The 25,676-nt window shown below is 42.4% G+C and overlaps 1 protein-coding gene across 1 annotated transcript in view; it reads left to right on the forward strand.

Annotated features, from left to right (window-relative positions):
• ANO5 (anoctamin 5) overlaps window positions 1-14,958 on the forward strand; it is a 63,734-nt gene extending 48,776 nt beyond the window's left edge. The window contains exons 12-20 of the mRNA XM_054390576.1: window positions 3,646-3,720; window positions 4,408-4,630; window positions 7,036-7,205; window positions 8,255-8,352; window positions 9,092-9,222; window positions 10,896-11,101; window positions 12,133-12,314; window positions 13,376-13,481; window positions 14,722-14,958. Coding sequence (XP_054246551.1) covers window positions 3,646-3,720; window positions 4,408-4,630; window positions 7,036-7,205; window positions 8,255-8,352; window positions 9,092-9,222; window positions 10,896-11,101; window positions 12,133-12,314; window positions 13,376-13,481; window positions 14,722-14,943 — 1,413 coding nt within the window. The 3' untranslated portion in view covers window positions 14,944-14,958. The remainder of the gene's footprint in view (window positions 1-3,645; window positions 3,721-4,407; window positions 4,631-7,035; window positions 7,206-8,254; window positions 8,353-9,091; window positions 9,223-10,895; window positions 11,102-12,132; window positions 12,315-13,375; window positions 13,482-14,721) is intronic.
• The last annotated feature ends 10,718 nt before the right edge of the window (window positions 14,959-25,676 follow it).

Below are 25,676 nucleotides of genomic sequence, written 5' to 3' on the forward strand. Positions count from 1 at the left end.
ACTGACACAACCACTTAGTTAGGAGAACACTAGAGAGATGAAGGGTGCTGAAACCCTTAGATTTCAGACAAATTAAGGTACAATTAACCACTCTGTTTAACTCTGCTGAATGCTCTAGACTTACTAGATGTTAATTGTCTTCATTTAAATTTAATGTAGATAGGTGTCATTTGAGAAATTCAGGGATCAGATCGTTGCACTTGCACTCCGATGCAACGTCCTCCGCTTCAGTTTGATGCATTTTTGAATCATCCTTTCTCAGCCTAGAATTGCTTATAATAACTTTTTTTTTTCCACTTAACACAATCATCAGTAAAGAAACACAAGCTTAGCCAGAACATGGGAAGAATCATTGTTACATAAACAATAGCCCTGGATCTCAGGTCTTCTCTCCTTAATTATTAGGAAGTACATACATTAATCTTATTTCTCATGAGAGTTTTTCTGTCTCTCCCTGCCGTTCTGCACACATAGTGTTAATGCTGCTGTTACTTGTACCTGTAGCTTAGATAATCATGCACTATGATTTGAAGTGTAGTTCTGCTGAGGTATTGATTTCTGCCTGCACAGGAAAGTTTCAGATAAATCAGTTTTTCGTTAGCTAGTTCTGCTGATTGAAAACAGATGCCTGCCTGTTGCATGTGATTTGCTAGTTTGCATCAGCATGCTCAGGCTCAAAACCTCCACTTTCTTACATGGCTAAGCAGTGACCAAAGCCAGCTGAACCACTGTGGCCATGCTGCAGTTGAAAGCAAGAGCAGGGGAAAGCCACAGAGAGGTGGTTCGTGGCCCTTGTGTGCCCTGAAGTAATGGACTGCAGCAGAAGGTAATGGTGTAAGGACAGGGAAGTAATGGGCAGTGGTTGCCTACAGCATTGACCAAAGCCTGCAGTTTGTTGAGGTAAATCAGCCAAAGATGGCATGAGTGGGGTGTATTCCTACAGCTGTCCTCTCTAACTCATTCAGATCTCCTAGGAAGAGTGGTTCGTTTGGATTTTATTTTAGAAACAGAAATTGGACCACAAGATATTTTTCTTATGTCAGAGTGAGACACTGCACTGTTCTGTGCTAGGTGTGCATTAACAGTTACTATAAAAATGCTCGGGCTGTACAGAATCACAGAATCAACCAGGCTGGAAAAGACCTCAGAGATCATCAAGTCCAACCTATTATCTAATACCTAACACCTCCTGACAACTAAACCATGGCTCCAAGTGCCACATCCAATCTTTTTTGAACACCTCCAGGGATGATGACTCCACCACATCCCTGGGCAGCACATTCCATTGACAAATTACTCTTTCTGTGAAGAACTTTCTCCTCACCTCCAGCCTAAACTTCCCCTGGCACAGCTTGAGACTGTGTCCTCTTGTTCTGTTGCTGGTTGCCTGGGAGAAGAGACCAACCCCCTCCTGGCTACAACCTCCTTCCAGACCAACAACCACCTGGCAATAAGGTCTCCCCTGAGCGTCCTCTTCTCCAGGCTAAACACCCCCATCTCCCTCAACCTCTCCTCACAGGGCTTGTGCTCCACACCTCATTGCCTCGTTGCCCTTCTCTGGATAGGTTCAAGTATCTCAATGTCCTTCTGAAATTGAGGAGCCCAGAACTGGACACAGTACTCAAGGTGTGGTCTAACCAGTGCTGAAAAGTCCTTGATGACACAGCAGTTTAGTACCTTGGTGGATTTTCAGAAGCCTTTGTGTGGCAGGTTTAAGTGATCCTTAGCAATCACAGTCCTACAGTGGTTTGGATTGGAAAGGACAGCAAGGATTGTCTAGTTCCAGTCTCTTGTCATGGGCAGGGACAGGTACCTCTCACTACACCAGGTTGCCCAAGGCCTCATCCAGCCTGGCCTTGAACACCTCCAGGAATCTACAGCTTCTCTGGGAAACATGTTCCAGTGATTTCCACTAGGATAACTCTGCAGGCTGATAAGATGACATGCACATGTGTCACTTTGCTTCATGTGTCCCAAGGCTGGCTTTGCTTTGCCCAGAAAATTGTTTCCCCATTATTCCTGGCAGTGATTCAAAGTTCTAGGAACATTTGCTCATCTTGTGGCTTTAATTAACACTTCATTTGGTGGTGATGCTAAATTATTGTGTAGATCATAGCTAAAATCTGGGTTTGCTGATTATGGTGGAATCTTAATTTACATAAATAATGAAGCATACCAGTGAAGCTTAGGCTCTGTCATTGCACACTGTTGCCTACCTTTTGCTCTGAAGTGGGAGACTTGTTAAATAGCTTAGACTGTGTGAAAGATTTGGGTTTAGTACAGAATATTCATGTTAATAGACAATAGGTGTAAAATGTTGTAAGCCCATGTAGATCTACCTGTTATCAGTGCTTGTATCTTATCTTCAGCTGTTGTGTGTGGGTTTTTTTTTTTTTATAGCTCTGTTAATAGAGACTTTAACAGTTATCACCATCAAACAACTTGTTATGACTCAAGACTGCAGTATAGATAATTGTGTTTAGTAAGTATACTCAGGCAGATACAGGCAGGACCTCTCCTGAGAGAACAGCACATTACTCTTCAAAATAAAATCACATTGGTATGAGTGTGCTGACTGCAGAATATCACCACCAAGAAGCAGCAAAGCAACCCTTGTAAAAGACAAACTACTGCTGGATTCTGTCAGGAGGAACACACAGCTCAGTTGTGGGTGTTGCATTCAGCAGAATCACCCTGCATTGGGACACTGCCTTCAGCACATTCTGAGCTCTTGTGCAGCAGAAAACAAACTCCCTTCAACAAGTTTTCACAGGTTCAATACTTTGTGCTGCCAAAACAAGCATTTCCTTATTGATAATATACTTAATATTGTGCTTGCCTGTAGTAATTGGTGCCCCCTTCCCCAAGAGGGGAGCAAGCATGCTACAGTGCCTTGTCCCAAAGATGTATCAAATTCAAATTATCTTTTCCTAGATCATCTTCTGCTGGCATCAGTTCTTAAACGGTTCTTTCTTAATACATGTGATGTGGTTTTTTTTAGAAATTACAATTGGTTGTGAAAAAGAGAACTTTACATGACCATGGGAAGTTGTTCATGTGCTCTGTGGGGATACTTGCTGGGGTAAGCTGCCTGATGCTGAGTGGCAGCTGATAAGAGCAGGCATTTCTTCAATCAAAAAAGGCAGACATTGAAGGAGCAGAGGAAAGCACTCTGGCTGTGTGGAGAAACATGGTACATTCAAGGAAATGACCATTTAAAGAAACTATTTTAAGAATTTCTTAAAATTCAGTCCAGTTTTGGACTCAGAGCTGTATGACAGCTGACCTGGCATTGCAGTAACATCTCTGGCTATTCCCCTAATGAAGGAGCTGGTCCTTTTCCTTCAGCTACTGGCTGAGTTCTGCAAAGGTTTGACCATTCCTCCCAAGTACTGTCTTTACTTTTGACATTTTTATGCCACTTCTGTCCTGCTCTTTCTGGTTGTTTTGGTTTGGTTTGGTTTGGTTTGGTTTCCCCTTGGCACACTCAAAATCATGTCCTATCTCCCCTTTTGAGAAGGAGGGTTTCTGAATGGTTTTCCTCAGATGTGGACACTTTCACACAGCTGACAATAGCTCTGTGTGCTGCTGGATGTTAGGATGAGATTACGGATTTGTGAGCTGTGCTGTGCTTGCCTGTTTCAGGAGATGGAGCCTTACTTGCCCATAAGCAGCCAGGCTGTGCGATTCTGCGTCTCAGGAGCCACAGTGTTGTTCTGGGTGAGCATTTTGTGGAACCATCATTTTAACATAATATTAGAGTTGCTGATCATCACTAATCATCACAATGACACAAACTGGGTTTAATCATGGTACTAACACATGCTTTTGTTACTATCCTGCAGTTTCCCTGCTGCTTTGCAAAACACGCTTCAACTGAGATTTAAAAAGAAAGGCCTTGGAAATCTGTCATTAATTAGTAATGTGATTGGACACATCAGCATAGGAATAACTTTTCTCTGGCTTATGTGCTGTTGACAGACCATACTGAAAAAAGTTGTAGTAAAGGCAAAAAGAAAAAAGTGTTTTTCACTGCAGTGAGCTATCCACATCTTCCTCTGTAGAAATAGCTGCAGAGTGCATTTCAATGGGGATAATATAATCAAACTTGTCCCTTCCATCTCCATTTCCATGAGTCTGTATCTTTCTGCACTGTTTCTTTGGGGGTTTCTTGACTATTGCTGTTAGATTCTCTGCTTTTTCTTGTGTTTACAAAATGCTATTGTGGAGTTTAGTGGATGGAATATAACAAATTATTTTGCCTATGCGCTTTGCATTTCAGTGCTGCTGAGCCCATAAAGAATAACATCTAAAACCTGCAAAGCATGATGATTGGCATCTTATTTCAAAATAGCCTATAGCTGTACTGAGCTGTAAGTGTATTTCCAATCTCTGTGCTTTCCATAGGTGTCTCTGATTATAGCTAGCATGATAGCAGTGATTGTGTATCGTCTGGCAGTGTATGCTGCCTTTGCCAGCCTGATGGAGAACACCCAAAGTTTACAGCCCATCAGTGGATTGTTGACCCCTCAGCTGGCAACCTCTGTCACAGCCTCATGCCTGAATTTTGTCATCATCATGATACTGAATTTCTTCTATGAGAGAATAGCCATCTGGATCACTGATATGGGTAAGCAATGTGCTTGAAGAGAAAACTTGGAAGGAATCACCAAAGGCAGAACCCATCTGGAGGTGATGCTCTGTGTAGTTGTTCTCAGCTTGGGCACAGAGGGAGCACTGGGATGTTAGTCTGTAGCTTGCAGTGATGACTCAGTTGTATCTGTGGCCATACAGAACATTTACCCTGCATTTCCAGTAGTTATTATAAGCTGGTTTCTCATAGTGTAATGTTTGCTTCTGTTAAAACTAGTCTACAGAGACAATCTTAGTTCTGAACATAATTAAAAATTATCATGTGTTACACTAGAGTCACCAAAGCAAGATCAAACTGCCTTGATTTAGCAGTGTTAGAGATCCTGAAGATATATGTCTGAAAAATAGGTCACAGCTTTCCCAGCCATCGTTGCAAGAGAAAAGACCAAATAATCATGTCTCTTATTTTGGGGGAAAAGGTGGGAAGCTAGGGAATGGGATAGGACAGTATATTTTTCAGGGTTTTCTCTTGGCACCGTTTCCCTTAACTGTGGATTTACAGCTGTGGAGTTACTACACGTTGAAGGCAGAGGTTGAGCAGGTTGTGAAGTTGGGCCCAAGATGGGGCTTGCAGCCATCAATAGCATTGCCTGCAGCAGGCTCCCTGCTTTCAGAGGAGCCAGCAGAGAGGCCCAGGGAGAGCTGTTAACTTCTGTAGCAGAGTTTGACTGTTGCATTTATGCTGGAAGTATCCCTCCCTAGGGTCATTTTTATGTATTTTGTGTTATTGGCCCTTAATGATTTTTATGTAAGTCCCTGTAGGTGCTTCATAGAAAGAAATCATTGCAGAACATTCAGGTCAGGGGAGAGGAGAGCTGAAGGTATTAGAGATTTGTAGTTTGTACAGCTGTCATAAAACAGTTGGGTGACCTTTGGTTTTTTGAGGTCTTACAAGTAGAACTGAGAATTGGAAGGTGTTTCTTGAAAAAACTTAATGGGATGTTGCATTGGGTTTATTTTGTTTTATTACAGACCATCTCTTGTCTCAGAGCTCTGTGTTTCTAATCTGACTTGGCCAAATTAGACCAAAGAAGGAGCAAGTAATAAGTAAAACTGCCCCTAGCAAAATCAAACAGCAAATCATCACTTTTTAGTCCTTCTTTCATGAAGGGCGCGAATTTATCAGCGTGAAGGCTCCGCAATGTTATTTTGCTGCTTGCAAGTGTAGAGGATTAGTTGCTGGAGTGTCCGCACTGCTGTGGCTGGCAGCTGCTGGGGAACGCAGAAGTTTACTTCCGAGGAGCTGCTGCCCTCCTCTGGCAGCCGGCGGCAACTGCGCCCAGCCCAGCCTGTGGACACGGCTGGAGCCGGGGGATGAGGTGTGGGCTGAGGCTGGCGGCAGTGTCCGTTCTGACTCTTCACTCTTGAAAAAATCAGGCCAGACTGGTTTTCAGACGTGCAGGTGTAACCTTCCTCTGAACATTATAAGTCTGGTATAAAGATCTGAACTGCTCACTGACAATAAAAATCACTAAATGAGCACCTGAGTGCTGCATACTCCCATGTCAGGTTCCAAGTAAATACCTTATGTCCTTCTGTCACACAAACATCCACAGTTTACTCTGATATACAAAATAATTTTGCCATAGGGCAGGTGAGTTCAGTACCTCTGCCAGGTCCTGACTAATTCAGAGGGACTCAAATGTTTGTGGTGTATTTTATGCCCCTTTTTCTCAGCCTGCATTGGTTAGATGCTGTCATTTAACAAGACATATTAGCAGTAATGTGCACAGGGCTTCCAGCTACCTTTCAAAAGTGTAAACCTATTTAAGAATGTGATTATGAAGGCAGCAAAATCTTAAGCAAAGGCTTGGGGGTGTTTGGTACCACCAAGATGCCTGTAGCCTTCTCTGTTCTTCCCCCCACCCTGAGTCTCACTGCCCAGAGGCACAGAGCCCATTTATTTTCTGCTGATTTCAAGAAATAAGTTACACACATACAGCATACTGGAAAAAAACCCAAGTCTGTAACCTGCTTCTCCACCACAAAGGGAAAAAAAAATTCTTTATCATGTGCATAGTTAAGTCTTCATAGTCTAGAACACCCTGCTAATTATTGTCTGAGGTTCATCTCATCTTAAAAACAGTGTGAGGTTTTGGGAGGACAAGTGCTAGAAGACAGTTCAAAGATGGGGAAATTGAAGCTTAGAAATGTTTCAAGAAGGAATTTCACTTGCCTGTCTACTCAGGGTATTGCACTGTAAATTAAGGGTAGGGTATTTGAGAGCAGAAACTCCAACTGCTGATGTGTTTGTAGGTGTTTTTTTCTTATTTCTTTTTTTCCCCTTTGGGCTGTAAAGGCACTGTGGTGGGTGATTTGTGAGTCTGTATCCTTGTAAAAGAAATAAAGGAAAATTGAAGTGACTGTTTTCTGGTTTCACAGAGATTCCAAGAACTCATATGGAGTATGAAAACAGGCTCACTATGAAAATGTTTCTGTTCCAGTTCGTCAACTACTATTCATCCTGCTTCTATGTGGCTTTCTTCAAAGGGAAGTTTGTTGGTTACCCAGGTGCCTACACATACATGTTTAATCGCTGGAGAAATGAAGAGGTAGGAGTTGCTTGATTAAGGTGGATTGAAGAAGAGTAAACTAGTTTAAACTCTTTCCCCACTCCAACCTCTGGAGTCATAAAGTTTGAACTGCAGTTTTGTTTTAGAGTGAGCTAGGCTTCAGCTGGCCACCCTGAGGCTGACTGGGCTTCCAAAGGCTCTTCCTGCTATTGCTTGTGAGGGAACCTGTGAAAACCTGTGGTTCTCAGTCACAAGGGGTGAAAAGTCAAAAAAGCTTGTCTTGGCCCCAGCTCTCCTGAGATACCAGTGGATATCACCATCAGTCTTAAAAATGGCCCTCTAGGTTGAAGAAAGCTAATATAAATGGAAGGGGTCTCTGGTGTCTTCATTGGCTTTTTGAGGCACTACACTTCCAGAGAAAGTTTGGTAAAAGGCACCACTGTAAGCATCAGCTTTTCCCCCCTCACAGCATTGCTAATAATCCTGTTTGTACAGAGATGAAATGCAATATTTAATGTGAAACATTGCCTGGGAGTCAACAGTTGAGGAGAAACTTCACGCAAAGCACAACGAAGTGCAGTTGCTGATGGAATATCTCCTAATACTGGGCAGTTGAGTTTATATATACTCAAAGAAGAGTTGTCCTCAATGAGAGAGCAGATCATGGCAGGTGTTTAAATACCTCTGGTGTAGGGATATGAGTAGAAAACTTGAGTGCTTGCCAGATCAAGGCTGGTCTGGTGTTGAGAGCTAACCAAGCACCATAGATTCATCTTGCAGGGCTGTGGAGTGGCTGCTCCATGTGGATCCTGCTGCCTTGTCTTTGTGTATCTGCACAGTGGCCAGCCTGAGGCATCTCTGAATTACTCTGTCTGCAAATGGTCATTAGATTTTGGGGGGTGTTTTATCGAGCACACTGAGCATTGAAAGCTCTTCTGAGAAGGTATCTTAGCCGACAGTCCAGGTGAAAATCATTGCCCTACGAAGTTACAAGAGCTCTTTTCTTTCATTTATCCAGTGGCAGAGCATAGTTTGTCTAGGGAATGTCCATTCTGCATGTCCATTAACCCCCAGTTTGTCTCTGCCAGTGTGATCCTGCAGGCTGTTTGATAGAGCTGACGACACAGCTCACCATTGTCATGGCTGGCAAACAGATCTGGGGGAACATCCAAGAGGCCATCGTCCCGTAAGTGATCTCCTGCACTGAGCTGCTCCTGTTGCAAACAGGAAATCTGTTGAAGGAATCATAATGAGCATTGCTATATGAAGCCAAGAAAAAAAAAATCTGTAAATCAAGCACAAATTCTGACAAGTGGACTCATTTTATGGAGGTCTTTGGCCTCTTTTTGTGAAAGCCATGCTTGTAAAAGCGTATTGCAACAAGGAGCTTGCTTAGAGAAAGGGTTGCTTCTTCTGCCCCTCTCACTGTTCAAGAAGGACCTCAGGGAACTGCTTAAGAGTCCAGCACAGAGCCACAAATGATGAAGTGGAGCATCTCCCTTATAAGGAAAGGCTGAGGGAGCTAAGGCTCTTTAGCTTGGAGAAGAGGAGTCTGAGGGGTGACCTCATTCATGTATATAAAGATGTGCAGGGCAGTGTCAGGAGGATGGAGCCAGGCTCTGCTCAGAGATGCCAAATGATAGGACAAGGGGCAATGGGTGCAAGCTGGAGCAGAGAAGGTTTCATGGGAACGTAAGTGAAAACTTTTTCACTGTGAGGATGACAGAGCCCTGGAACAGGCTGCCCAGAGAGGTTGTGGAGTCTCCTCTGGAGACATTCAAAACCCACCTGGACGTATTCCTGTGTGACCTACCCTAAGTGATATTGCTCTGGCAGGGGGGTTGGACTGGATGATGTTTCAAGCTCCCTTCCAACCCCTAATGTTCTGTGATCCTGTGATTGTTAACTTTTTTCTGCACATGCAGCTGGATTTGTAACTGGTGGGGACGCCGGAAAGCCCGAAATAATCCAGAAAATTTATACAGTCGCTGGGAGCAAGACCATGATCTGCAGATATTTGGAGCCCTGGGCCTGTTCTATGAATATCTAGAAATGGGTAAGTTTAAAAATACACCTTTGGAATTGAGGACAAGACACTTTGTACTGACACTTCCGAGAAAATAGCTTCTCAGTTAATTGTTATGGGTTGGTGGGTTTCGTCTGGTAAACAGGAGATGCTTAACTGCTGGAAATCATTAAATAGGTTGGCCCAATTTAAAAACAAAACCCAAAAATCAAACCCCAAAGAGCTGCTTTTGCATTCAGGGCTGCAGGGAAATTCAGAGAAACACTGCAGGCTGTTTGTTTCCCTTATTTGAATGGGGAACATTATTCTCAGTGCAGCCAGCTGTCTTGGTGTCTGTTCTGTTCGTGTTCCCAAGCGTGTTCGCAGCTCATGTCAGTGGAAATTGAAAGTATAGGATGAGTGCCAAGTCTCCTGCAAGGATGGTTACTGCAGATACGAGATCTATGAACTGCTTCAGGGAGAAGCCATTTAGGTTTTAGGTTTGCACTGGTTGGTGCCTCGCCTAGAGTCCAGTAGACCAGCAGAGGGAGCATGGATAACAGAATAGGGTTTTTCAAAGCTAACGTGAGCCTATCAAATGAGCTCATAAAACCTGAGAACTAAAACTAGAAACTGAAGCCAGACTAAATCTAAGGGACAGTAAAACAAGATATTAGTATTTGTCTATTAGAAGGACAAAGTTTGTTGAAAAGTGGTTCTTTGTGTGTCTGCACAGGAATAATTACTGCCTAGAGCTTTGCAGTTGTATTATTGTCACTTCATGGCATTTCATAAAAGGCTGTGATCCTGTGAAATTTATTATGCTAAGAGCCATCAGTGCTGTCAGCCATGCCCGTCAATACATGTCCTTGCTCTTCCTGAGTCAGAGCTGATACCAGCATTGACCTGGGGCTGCTTAGCTAGCAGGAATTTTGTCGCTAAGTTGAAGCATTGATCACTAAAATCGTGGAAGAGCTGGTGACTGGGGTATGGGAATTTATTTTTATCCACTGCCTAAACCAGACAAGATGTTCTATTTCCTGTCTTTAAAATACCATGGCAGTGTTGGCTCTGCACTGAGGGCTGTCACATTCTGTACCAAGAGACATTTCATTTTGGTAGTGACTAAAGGGGGCATTTTTGTATTTTACCTCCAATTTTTAAACTAAATGTTAAGACTTCCCAGTGGAACTATTGCATACAGAACTGGTATTAATATTTTGACTAAACCAATAACAGTAGGTGGAGATAATGCTGTAATAAAACTATTTCCTCTTTTTTTTTTTTTTTTTGTTAAGTGAAAGGAGAATGGGCTTGCTCTGTACAAACTGCAAGAGAGGAAAACTAGTCTGGGTTTGTACCTCCCTTGTCATTCAGAAATGGGGTGTATGAATAGGTTCCCACTTCCCTGCAGTTAGGCTTTGCTCACAAGGGAGCTGCAGTACCATGAAAGAATCAGTATCCAGCATTGCTAGCAGCATCACTTGACAGGACCTGAATGCCCTGTTCCCTTGGGTGCTGCTGAATGGCAGCCCTAAGAGACTAGAGAAGTCTCAGGGCTGGGGCTGGTTGTCACTTAGCTCCTGCCAGGGCTGGAAGTGATTTATTGTTGAGCCTGGCAGAATTTTGCCGTATGTCTGCAAGTGGCAACTTGTATGTTTCACCGTCACCCTGAGGGTACTTGCATAGGGACAGATTTTGGCACTTTCTATTCTCCCTTGCAGTCATTCAGTTTGGATTCATTACTCTCTTCGTGGCATCCTTTCCCCTGGCTCCTCTCCTTGCTCTGATGAATAACATCCTGGAGATTCGAGTGGACTCCTGGAAATTAACCACTCAGTACAGGAGACCTGTAGCTGCAAAAGCACACAGCATAGGAGTGTGGCAAGAAATCCTGAACGGAATGGCCATCCTGTCTGTTGTCACCAATGTAAGTATGTTAACTCTGCTACATCAGCTTTGATTCTTCCATGTGCTTGGAGTTTGCAGATTTAAAATTCAGCTGATGCTGCTTCTCCTTCATCAACATGATTCACTTTATCACATCACCCTGCAGACATGTGGTAAAAGCATTGGGGTGGTTCAGCTTCTCTGTATGTTGGCAACATCCAGCTCCCAATCCATATTCCATTGCACCATAGCTTTTTAGTCAATTGTCTGTGTTTTCCAATGTTTTGGAATGGCATAAGCCAGTCTGAAGCTTAGTCTGATGAAGCACACTGATAGCCCAGAGGGGGGACCACAGAGGACAGGAGATGTGAATGAATTCTGTCAGCCAGATGACATTTTTGTCTCGTCACTGTGAGGCCTGTTCTGTGGGAATTCTGCTCATTACCTGCTTCTGGATGCCCCTATGGGGGCAGTGGCTCAGAGTACTCTTGATAAACCGGGAACTAAATGTTAGGCTAGTATTTCATCTTAAGAATCTTGTAAAGCAGACTGCAGTTGCTTCTTCTGAGCACACAGTATTGAACAGTGTCAGATCTGCAAGCGTCTGAGGCAACAAACCCAGTTGCAGATATTGCCTAGTTAGTGGCATACCTGAGCACCTCCAGTGTCTCAGGTTATCAGGCAAAATGTGCTGGGAGCCAGTTTCCTCTTTAAATATTAGCTGGAGAAAATGGTTGCCCTTCTTTCATCAAGTGGTCACAACCACATCTCCTCTGTGAGTAAGGAGGGCTTTTATCACAGACAGAAGACAGTTGCTGTGAGGGGATATTTGACATTTGGTGCCTCTTGTAAGAACTGCTCACACTCTTTGTTCACTGATTGCTGGTCCTTGAAGCAAAGGCTGCAGTCAGCCTCTTTATCAAAGTAAAGCACCCAAATCATGCTGCTCATCCTTGCTTAAAACACGCCGGGTTATGCCACAAGAGTCAGAGCACCAAAACCCCTTTATGAAGCTGCTGCCCACTTTTGTGTGCCAATTCCTTCATTTCCTTTTTCCTATTTCTCTTGCAGGCTTTTATTGTGGCATTCACATCAGATATGATTCCTCGTTTAGTTTACTACTATGCTTATTCTGAAAGCGAAGACTCACCTATGTCTGGATACATAAACAACAGTTTGTCAGTCTTTCTGATCTCAGATTTTCCTGACAGAAACAAGCCTAAACTGAACCCAGAAGGCTTGGTCATATGCAGGTTGGTGTTGGTGTCACAATGAATATTTTAGCATTTTGATTAGAAAACAGCCTAAGAAGTCAATGCTGTTCTCAGTAGTCCACTAGATATTGAATGGTGAGAGGTAATATTTAAGCTATTACTAAGGCAGTGCTCAGAATGGTAAGAGATCATGCAAATGACACACAAAAAAATCAGCTTTTGGTTGTTTAAGAGAATTTCATTGCTACTGCTTGGTTGGTTGATTCTGATTTTTAACTCAGAGTGATAGAGCAGATATATGTCCCTAAGGCTGCAAACCTCAGCCTATGTTTTCAAAGGTTTTTAGGCTGCAAGGTCTAAGTGGATAAGGAAGTATCATTAAGGGAATGTTTGGGTTGCAAATCTGAAAATTAGCTAAGGTGTTTGAAGTCAATCTTTACCTTGCTAGATACTACCAAGGATCTGGGTCATCCTGCTCTCATTCAAAACAAAAAAATACTCCTTTGTTGCTGGAGGTTGTAGAAGATTTGAGAAAGAACTTTGGAGAAGTCCACAGTAAAAGAAGAGTATTGATTGATTGGGGGAAAAAAAAAAAAAAGAACCACAAAACAAGTGAGCCAAACAAAACCCCTTTAAGAAGACACCACATTTTTATGATGTTTTAGTCAAAGCCCAAGGAGTCTCTGTCCTACTCTACACATGAGAGTGCAGAACATGCATTCAGGTCCTTCCATTGAGCCCTGTATCTGTCCAGTCCATAATCTGTCAACATCTCTCACATTTATTCAATACCTGTCCATGACTCTGATACATTCTATCACTCTGCCCTGTGTGATTTGCCTGAAAAAAACGGTAACCTATGTGCAGACTTTCACTGCTCAGGCCTCCTCATCTCTGCTCCACTGCTGTGACTGTGAGTAAACATCAGATAGAAACAAATTGAGAGGCAACCTTTTTCTGCAAAAAGAAACAGACCATTTAAAACAAGGTGAAAAGGTTCCTTAAGTGACAGCTGTATTTGTCTGTAAGTGACACTGAGCTTGTAGCCTGTCTCAGGCTGGAAGTGACATTTCACCTCTGCTTGTCTTTCTATCCAACAGGTACAGAGACTATCGATATCCTCCAGATCATGAGAGGAGATATTTACACACTATGCAGTTCTGGCACATTCTTGCTGCAAAACTGGCCTTTATAATCATCATGGAGGTATGTTCCCTACAAAATTTCCTTCCCAAACTAGTACCTTATAGATTCTCTAGGTAGTCACTAATGTAACAAAAAATAGAATTGCTCAGAGCATAAAATAGTTCTTTCCCTAAGTATTCCTGTCCTAAATGATGACTATAACTAGGTCTTCTAATGTCAAGGACTTAACTTCAGAGCAAGAGCAGGAAAAACAGCTGAGAAGACTTCTAGATTTGATACAAATAAGCCAGCAGATGAAGGAGACATGAACCACAAGGATTAGCACTTTCAGTCCTGCTGGTTTCATTAAAGAGCTGTATGTGAGGTGACTGTACTCAAAATCCAGAAAACATTTTTCAGTGATGTATATTGGCTAAAAACAGCTAAATTAGTAGTTTGGATCACTGGCACTTCAGTATTAAACCACTGCCTTTCAAGTTCTGAAAGGAAAAAAGAGTCGTTAAAGTGCTCTTACCACTTTTGCTGCTGTATCTTACCAGTTCTCAATAGCTGAGTCTTAGCAGCACAGCTATGTGAATTTTCTAAGAAACCACACAGAGGTATTAGAAATAGATGCTGGGAATTCAGAACCAGACACTTTCCTCTTGGGTTTGCTTACTCAGAAATGCTTTGGAGTTAAAGCCTCTGCGTAAAAGGAAGCGTTCCAGACTTTGTGCACATCTCAGGTAGCTGTTCATGTGCTATAGAATCACAGAATCAGAGAGCTGTTTTGGTTGGAAAAGCCCTCTAAGATCATTGAGTCTAACCATCGACCTAGCACCACCATGGCCATTGAACAATATCCCAAAATGCCATCTCTGAAACACCTCCAGGGATGGTGACTCCACCACCTCCCTGGGCAGCCTGTTCAGATCCCTGACCACTCTTGCAGCAAAGAAAGTTTTCCTCATCTCCAACCTAAACCTTCCCTGGCACAGTTTCAGGCCGTTTCCTCTCATTCTATCACCTGATACTAGAGAGAAATTACGAACACCCTCTTAGTACAACCTCCTTTCAGGAAGTTGTAGAGAGCAATGAGGTTTCCCCTCAGCCTCTTCTTCTCCAGACTAAACAACCCCAGTTCCCTCAGCTGCTCCTCGTAAGACTCGTTCTCTATGTCCTTCACCAGCTTTTTATGTGTTGTTCCAGGACGGCCAAAGGAAATGTGTTCTGTTTCTGAACAACAAAAAAATGATCTATTTGCTGTTTCATTTGGCAGTGAGTTGTTAGATTTCTCCTGGCTTCCTTTTTCTCTTTTCAGCATGTTGTATTCATCGTCAAATTCTTTGTAGCGTGGATGATTCCTGACGTCCCAGCAGACGTGAAAGCCAAAATCAAACGTGAGAAATACTTAACACAGAAAATCCTACATGAATATGAACTTGAAAAGCTGAAGGAGAGACTGTGTCAAGGTGATAAACGAGCCACAGAAAAGGAGTTCATTGCCACAGAAGGGAGAATGGAGTTGTCCAGGGCAATGTAGCTGAAAAAACAGCTGTTTGGGATTTAGTTCATTCTAGCTTTTTTTTTTTTTTTTCTGGTCTGTGATTTGCTCAGTATGCATCATCTGGAAAGCCATAGGACAGTTTCAACCTTTTGCTTTCAGTCCAAAGATTTTAGACTTTTCTTTAAAAGTCTTACTGAGCATTCTAGGTGTAGTAAACCTACTCAGCTGTCTGACTTCAGTACTGTTTTCTATTTACCTGTCACTTTCAATAATCGGTGTAATCTCCTAGAATTTTGATTCCCAGTGCAGGGAATGTTACCCTCAAAGGGCTCAAAGGATATTTAAGGTTATTACCACAAGCCCTCCTCCTGTTGCTAACTGCAAAGTTCCAGGCTGTATCCCAGCTGAATGAAAGGGATATCATAGAGGTCTCCTGCTGTGGAAAGTGCTGAGAATTCTTATTTTTATGACATGGTCATTTAAATAGGAGAACACTCCTGATACAAGGGTTAGAGTTTGGGGCTGGTTTTGTATCCACTATGTCTTATGAAACATTTGTTTGCAACTTTAAACTTCTATATACTTTTTAGAAGGAATTGATTTTTAAAGATACATTGGCTTAATTCCACTTGGAATTATTTATAGGCACAGAATCCAGTTAATCCATACTAAGGAAGGAAAAAACCTCCATAGTTTATTTCATAAAGATATTGCCTGCCAGAGGGTTTGCTCTTTAAATGCAGATATGATGGAATCATCTAATTACAGTGGGGTTTTGAAAAGATGGAGACAATTTGGAGAAGTGCAGCTGAGTTATCTCTCAGCCTCAAAAACTGCTATTGGAAGGTCACATTTTGGCCAAAGCTGCTCCTTTGTTTGGGTTCTCTGTGAATGCCAAGGAAGAGTTGAAGCTGTCCCCATTCTCGACATGTACCATGGAGTGTGATGCACAGTGCAGTGGACTGGGAGCTGGACTGCCACACTCCTGACTTTAACTGGGTGGGTTCTGGATGGCTTTGCGTTCAGAAGAGTGTGCCAAATAATCTGTTTACACTGCTGTTGTGGTTATACATAGGAGCTGAGGGGTGGGGTGGGTAGGGGTTGGTTTGGTTTTGTTGGGGTTTTTTTTTGTTTGGTTGTTTTTTTAATCTTCAAAATGATTTTTTTTTTTCTGTTTTGTGTCATGGGGCTTTTCTACACAGTTACCAAGTTTATAAATACATAGTAAATCCTTGTGCAGAGTAGCTACCAGCTGTTTATGAGTGTCCCCTGGTTTTATCATTTGGAGCAGTTAGGCATTTTTATGATGATTTTGTTGTATGTTTAAAACATATCAACACTTCCATGCTTAGTGCCTTGTTTATTTGCATTTGGCAAAAGATGTGAACGTAATGACTGTGGGGAAAAGTGTGTTCCCCAAGTGTGCTTGCAGGCACTGTGATACTGTGAACCTGCACATAGAGCTGTCCAGTGTTAGCCAAACCATGCCTGCCTTGGCACACTTCTCTTTCTAGTGCTGGGTGAACTGTTCCTGGAGAGCAGTTCATACCTGGACTGCTTAGGTGAAGCAGCACCAGACTGTTGAGTTCTCTCATGTTGTATAATACACTAGCTAGAGAGAGAAGAAATTTTACTATATTTGCACTTTGAAAGTTATACTTCCTTGCAAGTATATAAAAAAAAAAAATTAGATTTGTATTCCATATCAGCCAGACAATGTACTGTTTACTAGATCCACAAGCTGAAGTTTCCATGTTTTGTTTTAGCAGGCATAGCCTACATCTTAGGGTATCTGGCTAGTAACCTTAACGGTGTAAGAGAGTTTTCAATCAGTGTCTTTGTTAGCAAAAGTTGTAACGTTGAAGTGCCTACCTCGAGAAAGCAGCAGCACATGGTTTGGCTGCCAGGCAGGGGTGAAGCAGATGTACATTTCTCATTACTGTAAGTTATTCAGCTTTGCTCTGTCAGCCTGCTTGGTAAATCAAGCACGTTGGCAATCCGTGCTCATGACGAACTGACCGTGCTCTTGAATATTCAGATATCTTTGAAGTAATGGATTTATTGGAGGAATGCATGTATAAATAAATTAGCTCTGCTGCTTAATGTACAAGCCAAAGAGGAGTATCTGTCACTGTAATTGTGTGTGTGACACCAGAATTTACACAATGCAAGCACTTTGCTGCCTCTCGCACATAGCCTGTTAACTAAACTGCTTAATTTCGATTCCATGGTTTTGTTACTGCTGGCAATGCAAACAGGTGCTTCAAACAGCAAGGTGAGGAGATGCAGAAAGCTATTTCTATGCAAAATGTACAATCTGATTGAAGCTGAAACCCAATTTGAAAAATCCAGCGTTAAATGCACTATTCCTGTTGCTTAGGGAACATTTAATTTCTTCAGGTCCTGCAATAAAAAGTGTCCTAATATACAAGACTTGAAAAGGTGTCAGCAAAACAGAGGTATTGTGAATGAGTAATGCTGTTACAAAGCAAGGTGGGTTGGGATACAGCATTGATAGGCAGAAGCCCTGCATGCAGACCCTGGAGTTGACTTGATGTTTTGATGCCAACTTCTTGCTTCTTTCAAGTTTATTTTTGAGATCGTTTCCTGTTGAACGCTCTGCAAACAGACGTTTTGCATATGTTGTATCATACAATAGAAAGTGTGTGTGTGTGGGGGGGAAATCTGGGATTATCTTATTTAAAAAGAAAGAGATAACTTTAAAATATATCATTACACTTCCTAGCATTACTTCTCTGTATATAGGAACTGTTGAAAAGAGAATGCGTTGTCCTCTTCAGAGCTGATGTCACCTGACAAAATAAGTCCCACCTCTTTGCACAAGAGTTTGCCTTTTTCTTGTTATTCAGCAGTATTTTGACAAACTATTCTTAGTATGGTTAGGATTACAATGGTTCATATAAATACAGAATAAGGCAAGTGGGCTGGTCTTATTCTTTACTATTGGAATGTTTAATGTTGGTGTGTTTAATATCAGTATCTAAAAGTGTCCTTTAACCAAAGCGAAGACAGTTCTGTGTTTGGAGCTACTGTAATTTAAGTTACAATTAGAGTTGGTTAGGAAAAAAAGAAAAAAAAGAATAATTTGCCTTTCAAGTATAATACAATCAGGGATTATATTTTGTCTCAATTACAATTTAGGTTTTTTTACCTTGGGAAGGTTTCAGTGTGGTATGTTCTAAGCAAGTGACTGCAAACTAAGGAGTGCTACAGAAAAAAAAAAAACACTATCCTGCTTTTTTTCCTAGAAGATTTTGTTATTCTGCTTTTACTTTTTTATGTAATACTAGCTGAGACAACAAAAGGAAGTGAGAAGAGATGGACTTTCTTCCTGTTCTGTGTGTACTGTCATGTAATCTGAGTGGCATTTTTGTCTGCTAAGTGTGTTGCTGATCTCTGATACACTAATGTTGGAATAAATTTTTTAAACGTGGCGTTCAGCTAACTTATATCTGTACATTTAATAAGGTCTAAACCTGGCAAATAAAGCAGTGTTTATTTTTCATCTGCTTGTTAGCTTGGTCTTGAAACCCCAAGAATTCAGCCACAAGCTGAAGTATTAGAAATATGAATGCCCCAAGAGCCTTGCAGAGAAAAGTATTCATAGAATGATAGAATGGCTCAGGTTGGAAGGGACCTCAAAGATCCTCTACTCCAACCTCTCTGCCATGGGCAGGGACATCTCTCAGCTAGGCTGAGTTGCTCAAGGCCTCATTCAGCCTGGCCTCAAACACCGCCCCAGGGAGGAGGCATCCACAACCTCCCTGGGCAGCCTATTCCAGAATCTCACTGCCCTTGTACTGAAGAGCTTCTTCCCAAGATCCAGTCTAAACCTACTCTCCCTCAGCTTAAACCCATTCCCCCTTGTTCTAATCCTAGACACCCTTACAAGTCCCTCTGCAGCCTTCCTGTAGGATCCCTTCAGGTATTGGAAGGCAGTTCTGAGGTCCCCCCAGAGTCTTCTCTTCTCTAGGCTGAACAACCCCAGCTCCCCCAGCCTGGCCTCATAGCAGAGGTGCTCCAGCCCTTTGATCATCTTTGTGGCCCTCGTCTAGACTTGGTCCAATGGCTCTGTGTCCTTCATATGATGGGGACACGAGAACTAGAAGCAGTATTCGAGGTGGAGTCTCACACGAGCAGAGTAAAGGGGCAGAATTCTCTCTTGACCTGTTGGCCACACTCCTCTTGAATTCATACAGATTCCTGCAGCTCATTGCAGGGTATTTGGATGCTGTATATGGATGTCCTGCCATTGTACCTTCCAACTTCCTCACTCAGATTATTGAAGAACCTCCACCTGACTGCCATCTTCAACTAGCTCATCACACTGGGTAACTGTTTTCCCTGTCTTCATGCATTTCCTAAGAGTGAATTACCAAGGAGAACCTGCACTAGGTTGTGTGTATGATGTTGGCAATGCATATGGACTAAGGTGGCATGAGTCTGGTGGCTTGTGAGGGAATTTAGCTTTGCAAATTCCTTACATTAGAAGAGCACAGTTCGGTGAGAGACTGAACACTTCCATCTTCCCTTAGGTGCCGTGCTAACACACATTCATTCTCAGCCAGCCTGCTTTTGCCTTCCTTCTCTGGATACAATTTTATTTTTGTGATGCCAGGACCTGAGGTGACTTCTCAAGTTCTCAGTTAGTCACACATGCAGTTTTCACACATGGTGTGAGTGCTTCACATACATGCACTTAAATAGCTTTGAGCACATATACCGGGAAATATGGCAGAGCTAAAGCTCTTCCAAGGGTCTGCTAAAATCTGCCTGTTCATAGATACCTCTGCATATTTTAATCTTTCCTGAAGCTCACTTCTGGCATCAGTGTAGGCCTTTGGGTGAAATCACAGAAAATCTGGATTCAGGTTTCTGACAGCATCAGCACATGTTACTGCTCCTGTTCTATATACCGAGGTATCAGAACTTGGGGAATAGGATCACCTGGCAGATGTGGAATGTCATGTCCTTTGTAGCTTTGGCATGATAAATTAAGAGATGCAATAGCAATAATCAGATGAAAGAAATATCTGAGGTGAATAAAAGAACCTTGTCTGTATTAAAAAAAAAAAAAAAAAAAAAAAATAAGAAGAAGACCAAAACAAGCAAGGTGTCACTGTGCATTCTGCTTCTAGTGTGCAGCTTACCGAGATGGGACAGGTTACTTCAGTAAGTAGCAAAAGTAAAAGTGTTAAGAAAGATGGAGAATAAAATGATAGCAAAAGGAAAGTGAGAAAGGAAGAGGGGGAAGGGATGGAGGCACTGTTGCTATGCAGAATACAGGGGATATTTATGCATTAGGAAAGCATTCAGAGTTTTCAGGTGCATCCCAGTTTTGCTCCCAGAGGTTAACTTTGCCTCCACTGAGAACTGTCAGAAATGTAAATAGATTGAGGGTACAAATTAATTCAAAGCCAATTACATTTTACAAGAAGGAGCAGCATTGTAATATGAGATGTTCCCAAAACCTGGATCATACCTGACTGTCCCCATGATCAGAAATGGTAGCCACCCTTCAAGAGTCTCAATGCCTTCGTTTGTCTTGTGCAGTAAATGAAGAGGTGCACCAAACTTTTGGTGGTTGTACTTTGTGTGGGAAAAAAACTAGGTAAGGCATCTAATTTGCTCCATAGCTTCATCAACCCAGACTAAAGAGCTGCTAGAAACTCTTTTCTAGTTTCTAAAATGTCTGTGTTTATTCTTTGCAGAGAATGGTAGGGAGCAGTGCAACAGAAGAAATGTTTTGAACATGTGTGCCTCAAACTGGTGTAAAACACATTATCTGACAGAAGGAGAAAAATATGTAACCCACTCACTAGTGGATCAGGGGAAAGAGAAGCAAGATGTGGAAGAAACAATATCCCACCAGCTGAAGTCTGCACCGTTTGTGTCTGTTTCAGACACCTCGGCTCTGTAACAAGGTCTTGTCTATCATTCCCCAAAATGTTCAAAATTAAAAGAAGTGTTTCTGAAAATGATGTCTTAAACATGGCACTGAAAGGACACTGAGGTCAGCACAACTGCACCTATGGGCAGCTCCTGCAAGCTGAGAGCCCAGCTTGTCACTGGAAGGAGATGTAGAGAAATGGGGTTGGGGTTCCTCATGTCTAGTGCAGCAAAGAGATTGCACCAAGAGAGGACAAAGGCAGCCCTCTCAAGGACTCATTTGTGCATGAAAATCCCTAAACAGATGGAAAGAGGTAAAGGGGGGGAAAAGAAATTATCATTACCATATGAATGATAAAATAACTCGCAGCATATGTGAATTACTTTGTAACCTCATTAAGCCACAGCTACTATTTCTTGTCTCTCCCTGCGTGCTCAGGGTGGTCACAACAACTCTGCAGCATAGCCTTGGCATCCTTAAAAAGGAACAACTAAATTAAATCTTCTTCTGGTTTTAAACAGTCAGTTGTCTCTATCCAACACTTACATCATTCAGATGCAGCTCAGGAAGTTTTTTTTTTTATGTAAGTATGTGTACTGAGAAATCTGCTGGGAGCTGAGTAGGATGTGAAATTCAGCAGCCATATCAATTTTTGGAAGGCACATATGCACATTTCCCTGCAGTAAGGAGTGACTATGCTTTCTCAGGCAGAAATGAGTCAGTCTGAAACATTTAGTGAGGGCATGGTTCTTTTTAATGCTATTTTTTTTTCAGCTCCTCAACAAACCAGTGCTGTTAGCTAGCCAGAAACACAATTGTATTTAAATTACTGACTGACCTTAGCTGTGTCCTTGGGTGTTCTCAACAGCCAACACCATTCAGCATTTCAGGTTTGGGACTGAAAGAGGCAGAGGACATAATAACTATTCTGTAGTCAAGAGGCATTAAATAAATAAATGTTGTTACATCATCCCTTCCATACCACAAATGCTTGTCACTCTTAGTACACCTGAACCATGCCATCCTCAGCAATGAAAAGCCACGGTGGAAAATTCTGTCTCAGGTGGCCCCTGGTTCCCTACACCTCCCATACTGATGGCTTTGACTAATTCATCTTGGCTAGAGCTCGGTGTGATGTCATGGGAAGCCAACGTTCAGGAAGCACTCACTGCATGTTCACACTTTCAGAAGTTTTCAAAAAGAAATAAAAATACTTCAGACAGAAGGGTTTAACAGGGAAAGCTGATTGGAAGGCTGGATTCTCTGTCATGTTAAAACCTCACCCCAGCAGACAGTTTTGCTAGTGGATCCTCTTGAACAAACGTTTCTGTTGACAGTAGCCCATTAGTAGAGTGTCAGCAAAGTGCAGTGCTGCAGCTAGGCCTGTTTTCTGCTTGTATTCTTCAGATAAAATCCTGGTTTGTCTATATTGATGGAAATTGTGTTACTTTCAGATGTGGCCAAGATTTTTGTAACAAAGATCCAGCTGAAAGAGATGGGCCAAGTGATTTCCATACAGCTCAGCCTTTAGCAGCAGTCTGTCCATTTTAAGGTGTCTAGACTTCATGCTACTCTAAGCAAGTTGCAATCAGAAAAAGAATTCCTCACTTTCCCCTTTTGCAGAGGGTTGCTCTGTGTCATGACAGCTTTTTTTGCTTCCTCAGAAGCAGTATTGGAGATAATGTGGCAGTAGTACCAAACACTGAATCCTGGGTGCCAGGTCACACTTCCCCTCGTCTGCTAACAGTGACTTCCTTGCATGGGTTTCAGTTTCTCAGCTAGAAGTGAGGCTCAGGTGCCTCCCGAATATCCTCCCAGGATGCTGCAGTGTGTGAAGGGGCATATATCAGGGAACAAATAATTGTGTGGGGAGGATATTCAGCTTGATGCCACATTGCATGAACATTTCAAGAAATATTCTTTATGTCTCAGCCAAGAACTCAAGGCATTCTGTGTCAATGATGGCACTCCTGCCACTTCAGCTCCACCAAAGCTGGTGTGTGTAGGCTCAGGCCAAAGAAACAATGAGAGATCATATGAAGCATGTCAGGGATGTTTCCTTGGGAAAAGACAAGTATCCCACCTCTCTTTAAAAAAAAAAAAAAATAAATAAAATGGGACAGTCTGATTTTTTACCATAAAGGAATTTTGTCTCATAAAGATTTTTAAGTAGAAAATCTCATGGTTTGAGGGAACAACAAGATCCTGTGTGTTTTATAGCAAGCAGTAAGTGCTTTTTCATTACCTTTTCCTTGCTGTGCACTCATATGAAAATAGCAAATGATTCTGTGGCTACAACCAGCTGTCACAATGACTTGTGTGCTAATGAGATGCCACAATATGCTGGAGTCACCATGTACCAATGAACAACATTCAACTTTTTCATCACATGAAAGTACTCTCTCTGGGACGGGTAAAAAGATGAAGTTCTAGTTAATGGGGTCACCACTGGGAGAAAGAGGTGACACAGGTAGAGGAAATCAAAGTAGAAAGAAACCTGCTTTGTGCTTTTACTGTATGTTCAAGTGCTAAGATTACCTGCTGAACTTGTGGAGGGCACTGAATTTAGCAAGGAACTGTGAAGTCCTATTAATGACTTCGTCTTCAGAAGGGGGAGAGTGGACAAATGGAAGTGTAAGGACTCGTGAACAGAAGACAGAAAAACTGAGGCACCAGACAGATTTGAAGCCAGATCATGTAGAGAAACTGCTATGGAGACCTGTTAACATTCAGATGTGTATAAGAAGCCTTAAAATGTAAATGCTAGTCTGTCAGCAAGCCTCTCCTCCCTAGGAAAGAGCAGCCAGTTTTATTAGCACTTAATGCAGGAACTGAAATGGGGCATCTAAGAGGTTGATTCTGCAGGGAAGGGGAAAGTAGGCTTTCCTCTGCTTTTGCACCTGGAAGAAATTAAATGCAAAGAAATAATCTGGAGCATTTGCTTCACTTTCAGTGCTAGAATAAAGTCTGCTTCAAAGGTCTACCAGTGTAACCAGACACCCCCCTGCACACAGAGCAGCCTCCCCTTCTCCTGCGCACACAGCGCTCCGTGATTCATTCACGCATCTGCCGCCGCGGGCACCTGACTCATTCCTGGGCACAAAGACCAGGAGCAGGTGCTTTTCCAGGGAGCTCAGAGTGTCTGATGAGGATGGGCCAACTGCTGAGCAAGGTAGCGGCAGCTCCTTTTGTGGAGAGAGCAGTTCCAGCTTCCTATAAGCCTACCTTGGCAAGTTTATTCTGCAATAAATCCCAGGTATCTGGCACACAAATGCATGAAATTCTCTGTCATTGTGAAACTTTATAATTAAACCTCTATCCTGCAAAAGGAGTGATATTCCTTAGTATACACAAAAGCCAGTGATACAGGATCACTCTCTTTGAAAACCATGCTTCTTGTTGCTTTTTAAAGCATGCTGGAGCAGCAGCTGGGCCTGGAGATGTTCTGATAGGGTCAGTCCAAAGCAGTAGGTAGCAATTTTTCTGTTTTAATGCCTTTGATCAGCTCCTAGTGATTAGTCAGTAAAATGTCAAACACCTAAAAAACTGAAGACAGTCCCACCATAAATCTCTTCTCAGAAGTGGCAAAGATGACACAGGCAGTCACAAGATGTTCATGTTAACTGCAGCACAGAGAGGAGATGCCTGTCACGCAGAGTGGGAACATCGTGCTTTGTGGCTCTGCTTTTGGCCAGACAACAGAGAGGGAGTTCTGTGGCAATGCAGATACCATCTTGGACACTGCTCCAGGACTCTTCTTCCAGGGACTTTTTCTTCATTCCATCTGTGGGGCTGACTGAACATCTCTGTTATCTGGATTTTCATCTTCCAGGGGAGATGCTGGACTCAAAGATGTTATTCCCTTGCAGCCTGGCCTTGGCTGAAACCTCGTGGCTCCTACTTCCCTTTCTGATTGTCATTTGAGCCAGCAGCACCACATCTTTTGAGACATTTTTTGCAAGATAACCAAGACAGTTCACCATCTTTACTACTACAATAACATCTATTTTGTCACATGTCAGAGCAGGGAGCACTATTTGGCCCTGATGCATCCACTGAAGTCCTTGAGGGTGTTAAAAACTGATGGGTTCTGATTTTTTTCCCCATGTAGACAATGGCTACCCTGACCACTGTATTAGTCACCTCTGTTGTCAGTGCTCAGACATGTCCAAACACCATTATTTGTTGCATTTATGATGTTTCCAACTTCACCTCTCTCACACTCTCCCTCATCTTGAGCTGTGCAGTTTGTGGCTGCTTACTGCCCTTGGCTGGTATTTGCTTCTGTTAACTGCTGCAGCATCAGGACGCTGACGGATGGAGCCCTCCTTTCCTTTTCTAACAGTAATACATTCATCAAACAAAGATGTCCTGCTCTGATCATTTCTGCCTTCTCTGCTTTCCTTAACCCTTGGGAAGAAAAACTTGCATCTTTTCAAGAACATGGTGGCCCACTGCCAGGAGACCTAGTGGTTACTGGATACTTTCTGAAGATGACAGCATGCAGCCTAAATACTTGCACCAATCGTTTCTTCTGCTTCTTAGCTCTGTGTGTGTATTTCTGAGAACAGATTGCTATCAGAGGAGCCTCCTCATTTTGTAACAGCACAATTCAGAAGAGACAGCAGCATAGGGCATCTGTATAACCAGTATAAATCCAGCCTCCCACAGTAGTAGCTGAAGAAATGAAATATTTTCTGCCATTTAAATCAATAGCAAAACCCTGTAGACTTCCCAGGATGGGATTAGATGCATCCTAGACTCTAATATTGACACATATTCTTATATTCTAAAAAATACCAATTTGGGCAGCCTCAGAGATCTCACAAAATGGCCTCAGACACCTCAACTGTCCGTT

The sequence above is a fragment of the Indicator indicator genome, chromosome 21 (genome assembly GCF_027791375.1).
Source record: "Indicator indicator isolate 239-I01 chromosome 21, UM_Iind_1.1, whole genome shotgun sequence".
NCBI lineage: Eukaryota > Metazoa > Chordata > Aves > Piciformes > Indicatoridae > Indicator > Indicator indicator.